Source organism: Chelonia mydas, chromosome 6 (genome assembly GCF_015237465.2).
Source record: "Chelonia mydas isolate rCheMyd1 chromosome 6, rCheMyd1.pri.v2, whole genome shotgun sequence".
Taxonomy (NCBI): Eukaryota; Metazoa; Chordata; order Testudines; family Cheloniidae; genus Chelonia; species Chelonia mydas.
Window position 1 is genome coordinate 43,952,184 of NC_051246.2, and position 21,178 is coordinate 43,973,361.

The following is a 21,178-nucleotide window of genomic DNA, read 5'->3' on the forward strand; positions in this document are numbered from 1 at the left end:
AATCAACTGACATTCAGTGTGTATGGTCCTCAGATTAGAATAAAAAGCAGAATTTATAGATGTGTCCATATCGGCAGTGTTGCCTGCCTCTTTGGCCCAAAGCATCCAGGATTCCATCTCTCCCACTGCACTGGGCAACAGCGTTCTTACAGTTTTCCCACACCTTTGTCATCTACTGCTTTCACATGTTCTGCCTCCAATGGCTGGTAGTCATTAAAAGTTAATGTCTGGCTGTTGGTCTTCCATTGAATTTCCAAGGTAATACCATTCATGTTGACAGTGCTTGCTAGTTCATTCATATCAACCAAGACTTGTCTATTGTGATCAATGTCCATCTCTTATTCCCCTGTCCCAGAGGATAAATTGATTCCATCAGTTCTAATAGGTCATAATACAAAAGTGAGTGGGTAAACTGAGCCATGCATATTTTTCATAAAAATACATAATTTCCCCACATTCTCCATAATGACTGTAAGCAAGAAATACTTTCATTTAGGCATAATCAAGCCTCCTTCACCATGGCCACCTATGACCCTTTGAAAGCTACTTAGGCTGAAGTAGCTTCTGAGGAGTGACAATGCAATCACTTCACAGCCTGGGCTAAAGAAATGATGCTGATCATGTTACCCTGGTGGAAGATATGGTGATTTTGATGTTGGTTAAGTGGCTGAGAATGCAGATGTCCCTTCCTGCTCAAAGGAAATAGGGTGTTATTGCTAGGATATGATAATTTCACCTGGAACATCTTCATAGAATCTCAGGGTTGGAAGGTACCTCAGGAGGTCATCTAATCCAACCCCCTGCTCAAAGCAAGACCAATCCCCAATTTTTGCCCCAGATCCCTAAATGACTTCCTCAAGGATTGAACTCACAACCCTGGCTTTAGCAGGCCAATGCTCAAACCACTGAGCTATCCCTCCCCCTCTATGGTCTTAGCTAACTTGATAGGCTAGCAAGGTCAATAGTTGGCAACTGAATTTTATTGTTGGTTAAAAAATAAAATGTAGTCATTTCACAACTCAAAGAGCTTTTTTTCCATCTGAGATGGTAAAACATGTTTGGGTTCATGCCTTTTTGAGAAGTGGCATTCTGCTAATATTTTATACTTCAGAGGCTAGCTAAATATCATGCTCATATTTAATTACATATAATTACTTAAAGATAGGGATACAATATTCGTTTTAACAGAGAGTAATAAGAAAAACTTTATTCCATTTATGTGGGTGTTTCAGTCTTAAAAACTGTCAGTTCATATTCTTAAATTACTCCTTAGTCTTTACATTGTGTATTTTCACTGTGGTACATCTGTAAAAGTCATTATGTAAATTGAATTAGGAAAACTTCATGAAATACAAAGTTATTTATATGCAGTAACTTTTGTGACATTGCCTATATCAACCACTCTTCCCACAATTCCTGGTGTGTAGTTTGTTGTAATTCTGCTGATATACCCTAATGTTACTGTTTGTCACTCTTCTGCCTTTGTCCTTTCCGACAGGCTTACCCTGAGTTTGTCCTGACCTACCTAGAGGAGCTAAATGTAAGAGAGGAGGTGACCCAGATGGAACACCAGATCCACCATGGGGCCTGGTCTACAGCTCATCAGGAGATAGAGAGCAGCTCAGCAGAAGAGGTCACTGTACCAAGCCAGAGGCAGGTCAGAGACAGTCTTTTCAAAAATACATTTTTAAAAGAGAGAAGTTAACCTCTACCATCTGTATTTGTTTAAATACATAAACTTATTTGCTTTTGTTAATTTAAAAATGTGAGACAAATACATTTACTATGGGCAAGATTTTAATGAATGCAACTTTTTTTTGTTCCAAACCTTGTACAGTTTGAGCCTCATTTATTTTATTGAGTGACAATTTGTTGAAATTGCACATTCTGTATATCTGAAAGAAGTTATAAAAAAAATCATTGCTTCCTTAGATTTCTGTTTCTTGATAAATCTTGACATAGTTATTTGGATTTCAACATTTTCTGTTGATCAACTGAAAAAGTACTTACTTGAAAAAGTAGCTACATGCTGTTTTAATTAACAATATATAAATTGCATGATTGTATTTCATTTTTTAGGTTCTGCAAAAAAATGTCAACAATCCCAATCAGAAACAACTTTCAGGTCCTTTGGACGCCCATTTAATGCCTGCAGGTCCCCTAAGGGAGACTATGCAGCTGACAGTCGCACTGGTGAGGAAACTAGAAGAGAAACATCCTAAGGCCTCAGCTCAAAGGTAAGCCACTGACAGAACTGATATTTATTGTTCAATGACATTAGATGTTTTCCTTCAGTTTCATGTAAGATTGATTTCCTGGATATTATTGAAATATCTCAGAAGCCCTCTGGCTTGTAAGCAAACATGGATTTTTGACCAAAATTAATGAAAAGGGGTGACATTTATGTGCATAAAGATTGATGTGTACACCCAGTTTGATAGTAATTGAGGAATTTACTTTTAAATCCTATCCATAAACCTCACAGAACTCAAAGTAATATGACTTCTATTGACGTTATGTGACATGGTTTGTGCCACTAGACTTTTAGGGTTACATAATAAATGTTTCATTATAAACCGGAAATTCAGGCTGAGCTGCAGCATGGCAAAGCTCGTTGGGCCCATAGCCTAAGATTATATTTTGGTTAAAGCTATATCTAAAAAGTAATCTTCTTAGTAATTTGAAATTACAGAGGGAAAGTATAGTAGCAGCTTCAAGCTTCTATAATTAACACAAAAATACTTCCTTTTCTTAAATTTATGTTTGATAGATTATCCTCTTTGTGGGCAACCATGTTGAATTATTTTAGAGCAAAATATTAAAAATGATTGGCCTATCATTCAGAAGACCAGTCTAGTAGACATTCATGGTATTTTTTTCAATAAAAATTCAATATTGAATTTTAGCAGCTATTTTTTTTCATATAGCATGTGAACCTTGAAGTTATAGTAAGATTTACAGCATCAGATCAATAATATACGTTTAAAAATTACCTTAGTAGTAGAAATTCTCCCAACTAATTAATAATAATAAAATAATGATAATAAAATAATATAATACAAATAACTCCAAATACTGGGGTATTCAGATTATTGAAGATACCTTTAAACTTCTTCCTTTCCAGGAAATATTGCACATAGATGAATTGCCATTGGTTAATGCTTTGATTTTATTTCGGGAAAGTGCTGTTTTATAGCCAGTATTTCTGGGAATAATGTACTATATTAGTTCTAATACTACCTAGTAATTATACAGCTCATCAAAGCACTGAAGAGTTTTAGCAAAATCCATGAATAATAATGTTCAGCCAAGCTTTAAAGTTAACAATCGTTAATACTATTGTGTTTAAAAGATAAAATGGAAGAGCTCCAAATCAGCTAATACAGGCTACACTGGCTCTTTCAAAAATATTTTGAAATGCAAAGGTAAGCCTAACATAACATCATTTATTTATTCTACAAATCTTAGAGTATATATTCCTAGGGTCTTAAGTTATTGTGTGATGTTACAGTGTTACCATGTATTATGTTACATTGCATGTTATGATATGTGCCACATGCCCTAAGCACAATGGGAAAAGTTAAGAATAAAGTGTACTAACTACAAATTTACATGCTTTGGGGTATTTTTACAACTTTACTGTAACTAAAATGATCTGGAGGCTACAGAGCAGCTCTGACAGAACACAGGCTTTGATTCAGAAATGTATCCTTGTAATCAAGATAGCGTGTTCTTAACTTTATGAATCTTCTTAATTCCCATGGGATTTATGCATGCTGGAGTGTCTTATTGAGTTGTGGTCTTTTGTAGTAAGAAGTAAAACACATACTAATATCTCTAATTTGTAACAATATTATTTTATAGTCAATAACATTCTGGACTAAAATGTTTAAGTGGGAACAATACTAGTTGATAAAATGTTTAGGTCACCTTCCTTATCAAACATAGCAAATCCTCTATATTCTCTTCCTTGGCTTTTTTTGGTCCCAATCTGTGATATAGAATTGCTATAGACTATTAAATATCTGCAGCATTCCACCTAGTTATAGTTTGTAAAACATGTTGAGTATCTTTCCAGAAGACAAATGCTGTATAAATGTAAGATATTTTATTTAATAAATATATATTTTGTGATCGTGACAGCTATACTATGCTTGTATAGCAGTAAAATAGCCTATTGAGATCTATTTATGTAATGGGGAGAAGGGAAGCCACACAAATGAATAAAGTATGCATAGAATAGTTTTTTGTAGAAACCTTATCTATATGTCAGGCCTGAAGTTCTTATTTAGGCAAATTTCTGTAGAAGTTTTTCTTTAGGAATGGGCCCAGCAATTTCAGTTAGCACATTCTGAGGTTTGTCACTCCCCTTCATAAACTGTTCAGCTGGTGACCAGCAGGTTTTGGATCCTGCCTATTTAGTGAGCCACCCAGCCCCACCTGAGTTTGGGTTTTGTCAGCTATTGGCTTGACCAAAAGGGATAGCTGTGTGTGACTGCAGGAAATAAAAAACTCTATTATGTTGGTAAATATTTCCTCTTCATAATTTTGTACTTTAAGGTGAAATTACTTTCAGGATGATTGTAGTTCAGAGCTGTTATCACTAAATGATATTTCTCAGGGAGCTGGGAAACAGATTAATTTTCATATGTGTAGATTGCCACAAAGTGGGCAGTGAGTATAGCCTCATATTGACAGAACAACTGTCATTTGGGTGGCTTTAACTGGGGCAGGCAGAGCTCACCCTTAATGTGGGAACCTGCCATGATAATAATGTCATCAGAGAGAAGCATTTGGGGCATGTTTAGGATTTATAGACACTGTTGTGTAAAATTGACTGGTCCTTTTGTGGTTTACTTTTAAGACAACCTATAATAAAGTTGTGACCTTTTCCAAGAAAGCTACCATATTATGTCATAACAACAGTATATGTTGGGATAATGCTATGGTAGTGTGTGTGTTGCACATTATTATATTTAGAAAAACATGACAAGACAGGTGATACTATAAGCCTTGAGTAGGGAAAATGGCAAGATATAAGGCTGAAAGAAAAGTAAATGTCTGACACCCATAGTTTTGGGTGGCATCTCACAATCACTGTACTCTGCAACGTTTTATTGTTTTCATTGAGCTACAAAATAGGTTATACTTACTTGGCTTGGAATTTTCCATGACTAATTAGATTCTAATATTGGGCTCTGAGCTGATATAGCACCTAAGCACATGCATAGTCTTAAAGACATAATTAAGTCCTAATGACATACACTTAAATGCTTTGCTGAATTGGATACTTCATGAGTACAAGTTTTTGTTAATACAAAATACTAACTAGTTAACAGTATGCATTATTCCTCATTTTAATGTTATGTCTGGCACTACAGAATTGAGTTGAAATCTGAACCATAATTTGCTGGAATCAATTCTAAATCCTGGTAGTATATTTTAAAAAAAATATTTACAATATGCTAAAGGTCATGGGGCAAGTTATAGCACACTCCCAATACTTAATTGTAATGAAAGAATGCTGTATAATTGAAAATCCTGACAAATAATTTTAGATAACTAGTTCTATAATGGTTTCTATGTCCTTTCATATCACTGATATTGCAAAGTATTGAATAAAATAGCCATTGTCAAAAAGAATATTAGCTGTATATTTGAAGCCAAATATTCAGAGTTGCTGCCATTCACTTTCTTGTGTGTAAGTTCTTGAAAGGTTATAATGATGAATGATCAGTCCTGCAGTGGAAGTTGAAGTCACTCAGCACACTGAAGGACTGGGTCCAAAATGAAGTTATTGGGATAATGTTAATGCTTCTTTTGAAGTCAATATAGTGCCATTATGAATCTCACTAAGCAAAGCCCTTTTTAAGCAAAATCAATGGGAGTTTGTGTACTACATATATTGAAATTTGGTATTTCTAGATGTATAGAAAAACAAGTATTATGTCAATATCTAACTGGAATGATCCGTAGTGTAATTGTAGCTGTATTGGCCTCAGGATATTAGAGAGACAAGATGGGTGAGGTAACATCTTTTATTGGACCAACTTCTGTTGGTTAGAGAGCTCGAAAGCATGTCTCTGTCACCAACAGAAGTTGGTCCAATTAAAGATATTACCTCGCCCACCTTGTCTCTTGAATTATCTACAGCAGATTCAGTATATATTATTTTGTGTAATATAAAAATTAAGTATTTTAGTATTTTACTATTTTATGTATCTACATTTCAACTTTAACACATATGAATTTTAGAATGAAAAAAGTAAAGGCAAAGATTCTCTTTGAATCTTGTCCAGTCTTCAACAGGAGAATTGCAATGGGAGAAGCTATAATTAGTTCCCCATTGGTTCAAAATCTAGCAGGGAATGTCCTCCTCTGAACCAGTGGGGTCAGAGATAGATGTGTTAGCTGACATATAGCATATTAAGCATTTTAGTGTGGGAAATTTCACAAGTAAAATGAGGAGGAGTATTTAAATTAAACAATTTCAGGCTTTTTGTAAGCTCAGAAACATGGTCTACATCAGTAGGTCTCCAATAAACTAGCTCAGAGAATCCCCGATGTCTGTTCATATGGGATACCTGCGAATTGTGTTATATACATGTTCTTAGGGATTTGATTTCATATCAGGTAATGGGAAACTTAAGTTTGTCAGGTTTGCACTAAGATTAGGACTGTTCTCTAGAAGATGTCAAAATCCAGATGGAAAATAGGATGGCATCCTCTTTCCTACTGGATTAAGGTTAGGATTCACAGGTTAAAGTAAAAATGGTTCAAAAATGTCCTTATCTTCACACCAAACTGAACAGAAGCCACCACAAAAACCTGACTGCCATCCTCGAATCAGTGTGCTATTACTTGCCCCATGAGATCATGGTAATATGGTCCTGTGATGGAGGGCCCGGTTGGCCCAGTGTGAGGTTGATACACTCCACCACCTAGTTGTCAGGATTCCCTCTTAGATCAGGTAATTGCAGTACAGTGGGCTCCAGACCTCTGGCAGGGCCAAGCAAACAAACAGTCAGTAGCCCCCTGAGTCTCCGAGCTGGGGCCAACAACAACAGTTGGAGTTCTGGCCCTCTGGGTAGAACGGAACAGTGGTCAGCCTGCAGCCCCCGGGCAAGGCTGGGCAAACAATTAGTCTATAGCCCTGAGCCTCCTGGCTATGGCAGGCAGTAGTAGTTGGGGTTCTGGCCATCTGGGTAAGACAGAACAGCAGTCAGTGCATAGCCCCTGAGTGGGGCAGGGCAAACAATTAGTCTGTAGCCCCTGAGCCTCTTGGCTGGGGCAGGCAGTTGCAGTTGGGGTTCTGGCTCTCTGGGCAGGGCAGGCCAAACAGTCTATAACCCCTAAACCTCCTGGCTGTGGCAGACAGTAGCAATTGGGCAATCAGCCTCTGGAGCAGGGCAGAACAGTTATCAGCCTGTGGTCCCTGATCCCCCCAGGCTGGGACTGAGAGCAAACAGCAGCCACTCCTAGTGGTCTCTGGGATGTGGTACGGGAACACAGCCTTCTGTTCCAGTGGGTTCTGACCCAGGGCCCTGTGAAGCTGGGGACTTCCCCGCTAAGGATTTAGGCATCGGCTTCTACTACAGCCCCTGGTCACTTCTTACCATAAGTTGCGTCCCAGGCATCTCTTCGGCTGGCGGCGGCTTAGCGTCCCTGTCAGTCTCTGCAGTCAGCGAGTTGCCCATAACGTAGTCTGAATCCACGGGCTCTGCTGCTTGGAGCATCACCGGCCCCTCTGGAGAAACCTGCAATACACGTCCTTCCTCCTCCACAGCCAGCCCCAGCTAGGCTGGGCTCTTTCCTTTTATCTGTCTCTTCCACCTGGAGCATGCACAGCAGGGGAAAGGGGATTTGGCTTCCTGGGCCCACAATGATTTGTCTGTCCCTGTTGGCACAGTGCAGGGTTGGTACATCCTGTCACAGGCCCAAACAGAAAAAAAGAAAGCTGCGGCTTTTATCTCATCATCACTAGCAGATGAAATTCCCCATAGAGGGAGATCAGTTCACTTAAAATCATCATTCCATATTTTTAAAATCTGGAGGTCACATTCTTTCCCTGATACAATAATTCCTTAGTGAGGTTGTGTAACCTTCAGTTGGCATTACAGATGCTATTCTTATCATAATATACCTATATGAAGCCACAATATAGGGGAAAGGAACACAAAGTGTCAGGAAGAATGGATCAGGAGAGAGAGGGAGGCAAGGCAATTTCAGTGAACTTTATGCTTAAATCCTAACCCAGCAAAGCACTTAAGCATGTGAATAGTTCCATTGATATTAAATGGGACTAGTCACATGTTTAAAATTAATCACATGCTTCAATGTTTTTCTGGACTTGGTCTTACTGAGTTACTCCTCAATCTATAACTACAAAATTGTACATCCTGACAGTTTCTGAGCACTCCAGCAAAGCACTTCAGCACCAGCTTAAAGTTAAGCACATGCTGGAGTGCTTTCTTGGATCTCAGCCAGAGTGCTCAACACTTAGTAGGCTCTTGTCCTAAAAGAGAGAGGTCTGCTCAATCATCCAGCCAGGTTCAGAGATTAGATTTTTTCAAGATTTATTAGCCTAGGAAAAATTACTGAGGAATAGCCCTAAGGCATTATTCTCCCACTCCCATCAATGACACAGCTATGGATTCGTAGAATTGTTTGTAATAGTTAATAAAATATTTGATTCTTCAACAACTGGTAAATTCCAAGTGGTCAAAACATAGATAAGAACCACCATCTATCTCTGTTTTGTAGAATATGTTTACTACATGATGACAGATGAAAAGGTTTTAAGGAGAATGAAATTGAAACGTACTAGATATTTTTGTGTGTGTGCGCAATGGACATAAACAAAAAATATTTCCACATGCCGTACTTTATAAACAATCCTAAACTATGTTTTTTGCATTTTAAAAATCCTATATTTGTCCATTTTAATCACTCTCCTTTAATTTTATTTGTTAAAAATTCTTATTTTGCTCTTTTATGGGAAAAACATCTTTTCACTGAAATTCAAGTCAATTATTTATGATTTATATGCCATGTAAATGTTGTAAAGGTTAAAGCTTTGAATTGGTGACAAATTAGCTTTCATTACATGCTTTAGTTCCATCCTGACAAAATTCTGGTCTCTGTATCAGGTAGATATCCAAATTCAATTTTCTCTTCGTCACTCAGATTAAATGTTACAAATCACACTAAACATGGTACAAAGGTACAATAAATGTTGAAGTCTCATGCTCTCCAAGCATTAGGACATATTTGTTTACATTAGTATATCAACTTGAGCAGCTTACCTTTATTTAAATTGAATAGGGGTTGTGGAGGGAGGACTATAGCAGCCGACAAAGCATGGTGACCCAGCTTGTCACCCAGTGACCTGTGAGAAGGAAATAATGAACTGTGAGTAGCTGTCATCTTAACTGTTCCTGACAGTTTGGCTATGGGCACATCTGTGCTAGTTGCATGGAAAGGCCTTTGTTGTTTTCCCACTAGTGACTTCGCAGACCGCTGTGGGGTTTGCTAGCTGCCCCGCTCCTACACTTCCCCTCCCTTTTTAGTAGGGAGAGCAGCTGCCACTGACAGGGCTGACATTTCTTTTAATGATTTACTTGGCATTTATTCCATTAAAAAGCAAAAATCAAATAAAAAATATTAGAACTTTTGGTTATTGTGATTTTACTGCATGTTTTCATGTAGGATCTTGCTGCAAATACATCTTTATAACTATGTTTTGCCTTATCTGCATAATCAGCTGCTTTACTTGTGTGCTCAGTATTTACTGGCAATCTTCTTCCCTAATACTTTGTCCTATTTAATGATTTTTAAGTCACTAATGAAGCCTTATTAGTGTTTAACGTTAATATTTGTAGATCATTCAGAGTATCCTTTGACATGTATTTAGAGATAAAATAGGCTCCTGTTCCTTGTTAAAAATTTTGCTGTGACTGTTTTTTGTTTAAGCTAATTCAATCTGACAGGAAACAGCTATTTCTGCTTCTGGACTAACCATAGTATCCCAAGCTTTTTTTGGGAAAACAGTGCCAAAACCAAACAAATCTTAGGTAATTTAGCCTAAAATACTAGCATATTAGCATTTTCAACTAGGAGACTGTTTTAAATACAATACTGCTACTGCTTATTTACAAATAGAGTTCTTAGCAGTTGATTTGCAAAAGATAATTGTTACAAAAAAGGTCGTTACTTGTGGAAAAGGAATGATGCTGACACAGTGACTCATAATACGTAAGGTATCCACTTTAACAGAGTATAAATGTTGTTCCTGTTGAATCTGTTTAACATACTTGGAGTGGGTAGTTACAAAATGCATTCCAGGAGCTGAATTTTTAAAAGGCTTTATTAATGCTACAAGTGAGGTATACAGGAGTTGAAATAGTCTCTTCTCACTATTGGTGCTAAATATTTGCATGTTTTGGCATGTTTTGTTGTCTTTTCATGTTCACTGCCAAATTTTGGTTTCTCCAATTAGTTAATTATTCATCAACAAAGACTTCACCAAGGTTTTAATCAGGCCAATAAGAAAACATAGGTATGGAAAAAGTACTTCTGAGATAATGTAACAATTACAATATCAATATATAATACGTGCACATAGGTTGAAATTCTCTTCACTCATGTAAACCCTCCAGTAATTGGACTTAATGTTGGTCAGATGGTAGGGTGGAGGTGTGGAACTGGGGAAGTAAAATCCACATCCCAACCCAGGGCCAGGGCATAGTGTTACAGCTCAGTCTCCTTGAGGGCTGTTACATCAGCCTGCAGTTTGTTCTAGAATAGTGGCCTCTATCCACTTGTGTGGGGTGTTAGTCTTTAGATGTACTACATAATCACAGGTCCCATGGCTCTAGTGCCATCCTCTGTTCTGGCCTACACAGAGCTTATGTAGAAACCTATTATGGGGAACAGGGGATGTGCAGGCCCCTTGCACAGCTGCTGTGCAGCAAGACATGCATAGTGCAGAGTGCCTTTTAGGTGCCTTTGAACCCAAGTGTCAGAGAGTCATATAATTTTAGGCCAGAAGGGACCACCAGATTATCTAGTCTGATCTCCTGTATATCACAGGCCACCAACACCACCCAGCACTTGCACACTAAACCCAATACTCAAAATTAGACCAAAGTATTATAGCCAACAGGAGAGGCGATATGTGCCACAGGAATAGAATAGGAGGAACCAAGGTGCACCAGTGCCCAAGGCCCTCACAATGGCAGGGAAATGATTAAGTGAGATATACCCAGACAATCCTGGCAAATGATTTCACTCACCTGTAATAAACACATGCAATTTACACACACACACACGTAATACAGCACTTTTATTATTATTGCGGTAGTTCTTAGGCCCCTACCAAGATTAGCTTCCCAGTGTGCTGGGCACTGTACATTCACCTAAAGAAGACAGGCATAGAGAGGAGAAGTGACCTTCCCAACTCATATAGCAGGTCAGGGGCAGAGCCAGGAATGAACCTTGGTGTCCTGACTCTCAGTCCAGTGTCCTCTCCACTAGACCACACTGCCCACTAAGTTAATACACTTCTTGAACCAAATCTTTTTTGCTAGAATAGAATAGCCAGGAAATATGTAGACTGTTCACACTCACACACACACCACTCAGCTCAAAAAAAGTTTCTGAAGTAAAAGTGAATATATTGACAAGGAACTGAAATGGTATATTATTTTTGCCCTCATGGCAGTTGGGGCTGCTGTGCAGCAAAGAGCTATTTTCAGACATCAATCTACTACTTCTACCAACAACAAATGCTAATAAAAGTATAAAAAGACATAAATACTGACTGAAATCATGGAGAGGACTGTTTTATGTACATAAATGTGCATCAAGTAGTAGAACTTTGCTTAGCTTTTGCAAACCATAGTGTTTGATTTATTCCCCATTCAGTATATTTCACTGGGTAAATGGAGTGCTTTCAGTATTTCGTAAAAATATTTGTGAAAAATAGCTCTTTTGCATGCTACAAAGTAGTAGAGAAAGAGGGTAGCCCTACTACTTTTGAAAAGAAGGATATTACTGCTCCTATATGCACTGTTCATGTTTAGTTTTTTTCAAGACATTACTTTTCTTGTGATTTTTAATAAATCCCTATTTTGTTACCATGAGGATTTTAGTAAACTCAAAAAATGTAGGTTCCTGCTTCTCTGCTAGGGTTCTAGATTGGGATTTAGTGGCATTCAAATCTCTGCCTAGCTATGTGCCTGCAGTGGAGGAGAGCCCATTAGTCCCCTGGCTGACTGAGTTGTCCCTCCTTCTGAGGAAGCTTTAATGTGAGCTGCCAGTCTTTATTGGGGGGGCTGGGAGGACAGGGAATGGGGTGGATTTTGTTTGATTGGATGGATTGGATTGCCTTTATGGGTGTCAGAGTTTGGTTACCATGTTTGTGCTGTGGTAGTAATAGGCTTCTAGGCATGTTCTAGTTCTAGCTAATTACAAAATTTGAGTTTGGGAAGGAATTTCTAGAATGTCCAGTAGGTTATGGTGATTTTTTCTTAGCACTTGATTTTGTCATTAGTGGTATATCTCTGTTTCGAGTTTAGTCGGATGGGATTGAGGAATATTTATTGTTTTTGCCACAGTTTGAGTGGCAGGAGTCCTTGGTTGTGATACTTTTTGTTTAACATTTATCTGAAAATGGAGCACAGAGCCAGGAGCTGAGTAGGGACTATTAGGATGAGTGGAAGAACTTTACAATTTGGCCAAATTGAAGTCACACATCATGTAGGAATAAATCTTCTCTCAAGGAATGACTTGCTGATGGATTTTCATTTGGGGACCACATCCTTTTTTTTTTGTTTCAGGGCTCTGTAATGATTTATTCACAGCCAGGCCTGAATGGACCTATTATTAAAACAAGAAATGACTGCTTTTGCAAGGTTTTCTGGTATGGTGTTGTTTTGGTTTGTAAATCTATGGCACAAAAGTTCTAGTCAATATTGAAAAAAGTTAAAAATGATGGAGATTTTATTCACAAGCCACATGGAGATAGACTCAAAGAACTCTTATTATCACCCTACTAAGCACTTACTGTCTTGAGGAAACATTGGAGTCAAACAATCCTTATTAACTTTATCCCTGTGTAAAACATTTGATGATTGATAGCTTACTTCTAAAGTTAAATTCTCAAAGAAGGTGACAGCAGCCAAACTTTTTACAGCAACTATGATGGTGCGCCAATCAGGCTGGCTTCAGTCGAGGGATGTAAAATATTAATAAGTCAATTTTAAAGTATTGTACATCTTGTTATGAACTCAAAATATGAAAATTTTCAAAGATCAGTTCATAGGGTACACATTTTTGAAGCAAAAGGAGCCTATTTCTAGGTAAATATACCTAGTTTTTTACATAAAATGTCAACTTTCCCTTTTTTCCAAGTGTTTTCAATGCAAATATAGCTATTTTGCCAAATTGTGAACAGAGTGAACTCTGCGGGATTGTAAAAACCTAAAATGAAACTACAAGGATTCTTGTGCAGAATTCAACATATTAAAATTGTAAGTTTTACAAAGCTGAACTCTACATTTTTCAGGCCAACATTTGTCCTTAGATAAAAGAACATAAGAACAGCCATACTAGCTCAGACCAAAGATCCATCTTGCCCAGTGTCCTGTCTTCCGACAGTGGCCAATGGCAGGTGCCCCAGAGGGAATGAATAGAACAGGTAATCATCAAGTGATCCATCCCCTGTCACCCATTCTCAGCTTCTGGCAAACAGAGGCAGGGGACACCATCCCTAGCTAATAGCCATTGATGGCCCTATCCTCCATGAATTTATCTAGTTCTTTTTTGAACGCAGTTATACTTTTGGCCTTCACAACATGCTCTGACAAGGAGTTCCACAGGTTGTGCCTGAAAAAATGTGCGTTGTGTGAAAAAATACTTCCTTTGTTTGTTTTAAACCTGCTGCCTATTAATTTCATTTGGTGGCCCCTAGTTCTTGTGTTATGAGAAGGAGTAAATAACACTTCCTTATTTACTTTCGCCACACCAGTCATGATTTTATAGACCTCTGTCATATCCCCCTTTAGTGTCTCTTTTCCAAGCTGAAAAGTCCCATTCTTATTAATCTCTCCTCATATGGCAGCCGTTCCATACCCCTAATAATTTTTGTTGCCCTTTTCTGAACCTTTTCCAATTCCAGTAGATCTTTTTTGAGATGAGGTGACCGCATCTGCATGCAGTATTCAAGATGTGGACGTATCATGGATTTATATAGAGGCAATCTGATATTTTCTGTTTTATTATCTATTCCTTTTCATTTATCAACATTGAATTTCATCTGCCATTTTGTTGCCCAGTCACCCAGATTTGAGAGATCCTTTTCAAGCTCTTTGCAGTTTGCCTGGGACTTAACTACAGTATCTTGAGCAGTTTTGTATCAACTGCAAATTTTCCCACTTCACTGTTTGCCGCTTTTTCCAGATCATTTATGAATATGTTAAATAGGACTGGGCCCAGTACAGACTCCTGGGGGACACCACTATTTATCTCTTTCCATTCTGAAAACTGACCATTTATTCCTATCTGTTTTTTCCTATCTTTTAACCAAGTACCAATCCATGATAGAACCTTCCCTCTTATCCCATGACTACTTACTTTGCTTAAGAGCCTTTGGTGAGGGACCTTGTCAAAGGCCTTCTGAAAATCTAAATACACTATATCCACTGGATCCCCCATGTCCACATGCTTGTTGATCCCCTCAAAGAATTCTAGTAGATCGGTGAGGCATGATTTCCCTTTACAAAAACCATGTTGACTGTTCCCCAACAAATTATGTTCATCTATGTGCATGACAATTTTGTTCTTTACTATAGCTTCAACCAGTTTGCCTGGTTTACCAGCCTATAGGTTTACCAGCCTATAATTGCCGGGATCACCTTTGGAACCCTTTTTAAAAATTGGCGTCACATTAGCTATCCTCCAGTCATTTGGCACAGAAGCTGATTTAAATGATAGTTTACACACTACAGTTAATAGTCCTGCAGTTTCACATTTGAGCTCCTTCAGAACTCTGGGGTGAATACCATCTGGTCCTGGTGACTTATTACTGGTTAGTTTATCAACTTGTTCCAAAACCTCCTCTAATGACACCTCAATCTGGGACAGTTCCTCAGATTTGTCACCTAAAAAGAATGGCTCAGATTTGGGAATCTCCCTCAGATCCTCAGCCGTCAAGACCAATGCAAAGAATTCATTTAGTTTCTCCACAATGACCTTATCATCTTGAGTGCTCCTTTAGCATCTCGATCATCCAGTGGCCCCACTGGTTGTTTAGCAGGCTTCCTGCTTCTGATATACTTTAAAAATTTTTTGCTATTACTTTTTGAGTCTTTGGCTAGCTGTTCTTCAAATTCTTTTTTGGCCCTCCTAATTACATTTTTACACTTTATATGCTCCTTTCTATTTTCCTCACTAGGATTTAACTTCCAATTTTTAAAGGATGCCTTTTTGCCTCTCACTCCTTCTTTTACTTTGTTGTTTAACCATGGTGGCTCTTTCTTGGTTCTCTTACTATGTTTTTTTAATTTGGGGTATATATTTAGGTTGAGCCTCTATTATGGTGTCTTTAAAACGTTTCCATGCAGCTTGATGGGATTTTACTTTTGGTGTTGTACAATTTAATTTCTGTTTAACTAACCTCCTCATTTTTGTGTAGTTCCCCTTTCTGAAATTAAATGCTACAGTGCTGGGCCGCTGTGGTGTTTTCCCCACCATAGGGATGTGTGAAGCTTCTGTTGATTTAAAGGATTCGGTCCTATATTTTTAGTCCATCTTTTTTCTATTTTTATCTTCTTGTTAAAGTACTAATCCATTTGTTCAGCAGATTCTAGTACTGGGAGTAGAAAAAGGAAATAGACAGAACCAATTCACATGTAAGATTCACCCCTTTAGAAATCTGTAAAATAAACCAAGAATAAAAATTGTCTCATATCTTATTAAAACGTTTACTTTTTGTTTCTAGCATCATAGTACAATTTTGCAAGTCTCAGACCAAGAACAAAGCAAATCTATTGAAGCCATAGACAGGGCTCATAGATGCATTCTCAGTGGATTCCTAAACACCTTAATTTATGCAAAATATGTTTACTTATGATTTTTTTTGCAAATTAACATAAACAAATACTTGGGAAATGTGAGGCTATTTCAGTCATTAATTTCAGGTACCCAAAAGACATCTATCTTAATCTAATTTCATGTATTTATAAGGTGTTTATCACTCTGGTACCTAAGCATAAGAAATGAATGAGTTAAAAGAATGAGCTTTGAATGAACGCAGCAGGAAATGAGACACAGACAATATAACTGGTATAAACGAAGGTCTCAGCTTTTATTTGATGCTGAATACATTAGAACTGGGAAGACAACAAGGATTCTTAATCAACTAAAGCCTGACAATACAAATTGGGCCTATGTGGTAAATCTTATTGACCAGCATAAATCGGGGGAGATGCTGCCGGCCACTTCCAGTCACCGTGCCACAGGACTAAACCCACTGTTAAAATCTTACACTAAACCCTTCTCCTCACAAGTGAGCTTAAGGGCTCATATAAGTGATAGCCCAGTCTGCACTTAACTTAAAACCCTGTTAGGTGCCAGTCAAACTTCAGGACCTAAGCTATCTCTTTTCTCAGCATGGTACTTGGGATTAAAATAAATAAATGGATCCTTCGGCTAAAAGTAGCATGCTGGCCACACATCAGAAGTCATAGGAGTAGTACATCTCCATATTAACAGTAAAGCCAAGCCTATTGAATGGTTTGGGTAAGCTGAAAAACCTCTGTTGCTTGGCCAGTCAGCATCAGAGAAATTTCCTTCTGAACCCATAACAGACCTAAACAATCCAGAAAACCTGGCAATACCAGAAAATGAACACCTGCAGCCAGCATAAAAAATAAAAGGCATAAATGAGAGGAAGGCAGAGTAAAGCTCCAGGCCAAAGGGTAAGATCACTTGTCTAGAGCTGCTGCTAAGCTGTAAGAAAGAGAGGGCAGTCTCCAACCAGCTACCTGCACTGTCCGAAAGCAGACCAGTGGCAGTGGTGAGATGATGAGGGTAAAAGGACCCACCCCTACCTGAGGGGCTGATAGGCAACATATAGAGTGGGCAGCAACCAATCAGCCCCTTTGTAGCCCCCAAACTGGTCAATGGCAATGGTAGGGCAGTGATAAGTGGATGCCCAGGAAATGAGGGAGTCCTTCCTTTAGCAAGGACTGCAGGGTGTCCATCGCCTTTCATCTCATCTAAATCCACTATCCCCACCCAAGACAACCAGAGTCAGGGAGGAGAACATTCTAAACCACTTACGATTTATTTTGAAAAGCTACAGATAACAGTGGAGATATCAGATGATTAGAGAACAGCAAATGTGGTACTAATTTTTAAACCGAGAAAGGAATAAGCTTGGATAGTAATTGTCAAGAAGTCTAACTTCTTTTTTTAGTAAAATAAAAAAAGTGTTCAACAAAAGATTACAAAACATGTAGAAGATAATGGTATCATGAGTAACAAGCACAATGTTTTTATGAAGGACAAATTGTGTCAGGCAAGTTTGACTGCTCTTTTAGATAGAATTTCAAGTGAATGGATAGAGTGAATGGAATGCAGTAAATGTTATATTGTTAGATTTTAGAGTAGCATTTGGCACAGTGTCTCATGAAAGCCTTCTGTCAAACTTAATTCATATTATCTTGGATATGAACACTGTCCCAGGACATGTTAACAAATTCTTTATTTTAAACTGCATCAAATGGGGAAAGGAAAAAAATAAAATAAGACAACAGACAATTTCAGGATTTGTTTCAGGATCTCTTTGAAAGTGACACAAAGTCATTACTGTAAGACTACCAGATAAAATATAAAAAAAAATTTTTATATACCCACTCCTTCCAGGGGATAGTGCCTGGCTCCTTCTAGGCCTCTGTCTGGTCTGAGAGACGTATACTATTTATACACACCCATCTTTCCCAACAGGCTTTGCTACATGTAAATAGCAATGCATCAAGTTATTGGGATGCAGCTAGTGGATTACTTCATTACCAGAAATATATATACAAATCTAGGGAGCTGAGAGAATAGCATGCAAAAAATATTGGGTTGGAAGTGTTGAATTATGAGGAAAGATTGAAAGCACTAAATATGTACAGTGTACAAATGACTAAAGGAAGTAAGAGAATAGTCTACAAACACTTAAAATATGTAAACTTCAAAAAGTAGGAGGACCTATTTACAGTGGTTCAAAGAGGTAGAACTAGGGTAAATGAATACAATTTAAGAAAGTAAAAATGTAGCCTGAATAATAGGAAAAACTTTCTGACAATGAGATATATTAGACAGAGGATTAGTTACATGTTCCCATCTTAAAGGAGTTGTTCCTTTATGCTGCAGATGACTGTGGGCTTTATCAAACAGTATTTTACTGATCAGATAATTTTTCCTACATGATCAGATGTATACATTTGCTGACTGCATATCTCTGGAATGCATAGCACAATAATTTTATGTGAGGAATTTGGCTGACCGTGGTTTTTAGTATATTTTTCAAGTAGAACAGACAGAACTCTTTTTTAGGCTGCCTCTGATAACCATGGAAACCTTAACTTTTAGCTGTATGTTGTACACCATTTTGCATCAACAACAACAAATAATCATCTTTAATGTGAAATGGAGACGAACAGATTGGTTTCATAATGTAGTAGTGTGAGAGAAGTGTCTCCAAAGAGAATATTCATGCCAATAGTTCCAATGCTAACAAGTGGCCTTAAGGCTTTGTACCATCCTCCTCCCCTCCCCTCGCATTGGTAACCATTGATAGTTCTTTCCATCTCCCTGCGATTTTGTGTACAAACGCAATGGCTAAGATAAAGTAACAAACAAACAAAAATCCCCCTAGAAGAGACCTTTCAGAGACCAGAATATTAGCTTTGTATGGTGTTGGAGAGCAACTCCAGACTCCAGCAACAATATTAGCAATTAATTTGTAATTGTGTGTTGCCCTCTGCTCTTCTAGCCATCTGCAGATGATGAAATGGTTGTGAACAGCAAGAAACAGGGAGGGAAATCAATGACAGATTGAGATTTCCGTCCTTGCTATGCATGATCTGTTCTCTTCCATTCATATTCATAGAACCATAGAATTAGAGATTAGGTTAGCTAGTCCATCTTCCAGCCATTGCAGGATTGTTTCCTGCACTGTATTTTTTCTAGTGCATTGCCAGTTTTAAAGGATTCAAGCAATGGAGTTCCATGGTTAAATAATCCTCACTATTAGGAATATTTTTCTGACATTCAGCCAAAAAATGTCTTTTGCTCAATTTCCTCCCATCACTCCTTTTTGTACCACACTGGAACACCCTGAATAATTTTCTCTCTCTCTCCTGGGTTTGCACCTTTTAAATATCATAGACAAATATTTATCCCACTTGAGTTAATGCTGAAGTTATATATGTTTTATTCTACTAATTCTTTCCTTTTAAGTCAATCATTTTTCTTGTTTTATTCTGAACTTCCTCCCAATTTATTTCCAAAACTGAAGGTGTCCTGAATTATATGCAGAAGTTGTGCCAGTGCTTTACAGAAAAAAATGATCACCTTCCTAGTAAATAATGTGTGCCCCTTATCATTTTATGCACCCCAAATTATTGTCATAGGTTAGAATTTTCGAAAGCACCCAAGTTCCATTTTCAAAAGTAATTTAAGCACTTAGGAGCCTAAGTCCTGTTTACATTTGATGAGAATAAAGGTATGTCTACACTGCAATAAAAAACCTACGGCACAAAGTCTCAGAGCCCAGATCAGCTGACTTGGGCTCTTGGGGTTCCGTCTGCAGGGCTATAAAATTGTAGTGTACACATTTCGGCTTGGGCTCTGAGACCCACAGGGCATCAGCTGCCTTTGCTACAATTTTATAGCTCTGCAGCCAGAGCCCCATGAGCTGGAGTCCGCTGATCTGAGCTCTGAGAGTCAGTGCCACAGGTTTTTTATCGCTTACCCTTAAGCTCCTAAGTGTCTAAATTGGTTTTGAAAATGGAACTTAGGCTCACACACCATAGGCACTTTTGAAAATTTGACCATATATCTCATTGCTTTTAAATGCATTTCTTATTGCTTTTGAAAACTGTATCCCAAGTCCCTTTGTAATGTATCTCTCTCATCGCTATTTTTGCAATTCCTTCTAATTTAGTATCATCTATAAATATAGTTTGTCATGTTTACGTCTTCTTCCAGACTATCAAATGTGTTAAATAATAATAGGTGTGATATTGATCTCTGAAACATCTCCATTAGATACCTCTGCCCTGCAGAATAGCTTGAATTGTTTATTGTTGTCCTTTATTGTTACGTTTTATTTATGGTTTTTATTATTATTATTGTTATTTATATTGCAGTAATACCTAGAAGACCCAATCTGGGATCAGGGACCTATTGTGCTAGGTGCTATGATTTTATGTTATCAGGAATAATATTCTGTTTTTAATCTACAGTATATGTTTTCAGCACATTTGGTTTGCTTTCAACATAACTCCAACTAAAGATCACAATGAGGATGTGTTTTAGGTGCAGTCAGTAGGGAACTCTAAGTATGACTTACTGACTGCATTTGACAGTGTACCATGTAATGTTAGACTTGTTGGAGTGAGTCACAGTGAATATTACTCATTACATTTTTTCCAACAAAAACTGTTAGAGATAATGTAAAGTTGGCTGACAGGTTTGGGTATAAAGTTTTGATTGTTCGTAGAATTTGCCGATTTAAAATGTGTAGTTTAAAGATTCCAGGATTTTCCTATCTCACACAACTCTGCAACTCACAGATAAATTTACATTCTTGAAATACTGATTCCATTTAGTTTTCAGATTTTGCTATTCTTCTACAGTTCAGTCAAAGTTCTGAGAGAACAATAATTTTGATCTTTTCTTCTCTACTTCATTCCATATAATGCCTTAGAGTCTCTCTGAGGATGTTGGAGTTTCACGTGGGATGTCAAGATTTCTTGATATTATTGACCCAACTTTTCCAGCTCGCAGCTGTTCATAGTATATTCTCTGAGCTCTAGGAACAAGCTAGGTTAGGTCATGCCTTTGGTTATATTGAGTTTTTCTTTATATTATTGTTAGACAATAACATTGAATGTAGAATTTA

General features: G+C 37.7%; 1 protein-coding gene across 1 annotated transcript in view; it reads left to right on the forward strand.

The window, feature by feature from the left end:
- The window catches only part of DCDC1 (doublecortin domain containing 1), a 369,285-nt gene that overhangs the window by 210,825 nt on the left and 137,282 nt on the right, over positions 1-21,178 (forward strand). Inside the window, exons 16-17 of the mRNA XM_043549349.1 lie at positions 1,499-1,657; positions 2,080-2,237. Of these exons, the coding sequence (XP_043405284.1) occupies positions 1,499-1,657; positions 2,080-2,237 (317 nt within the window). The remainder of the gene's footprint in view (positions 1-1,498; positions 1,658-2,079; positions 2,238-21,178) is intronic.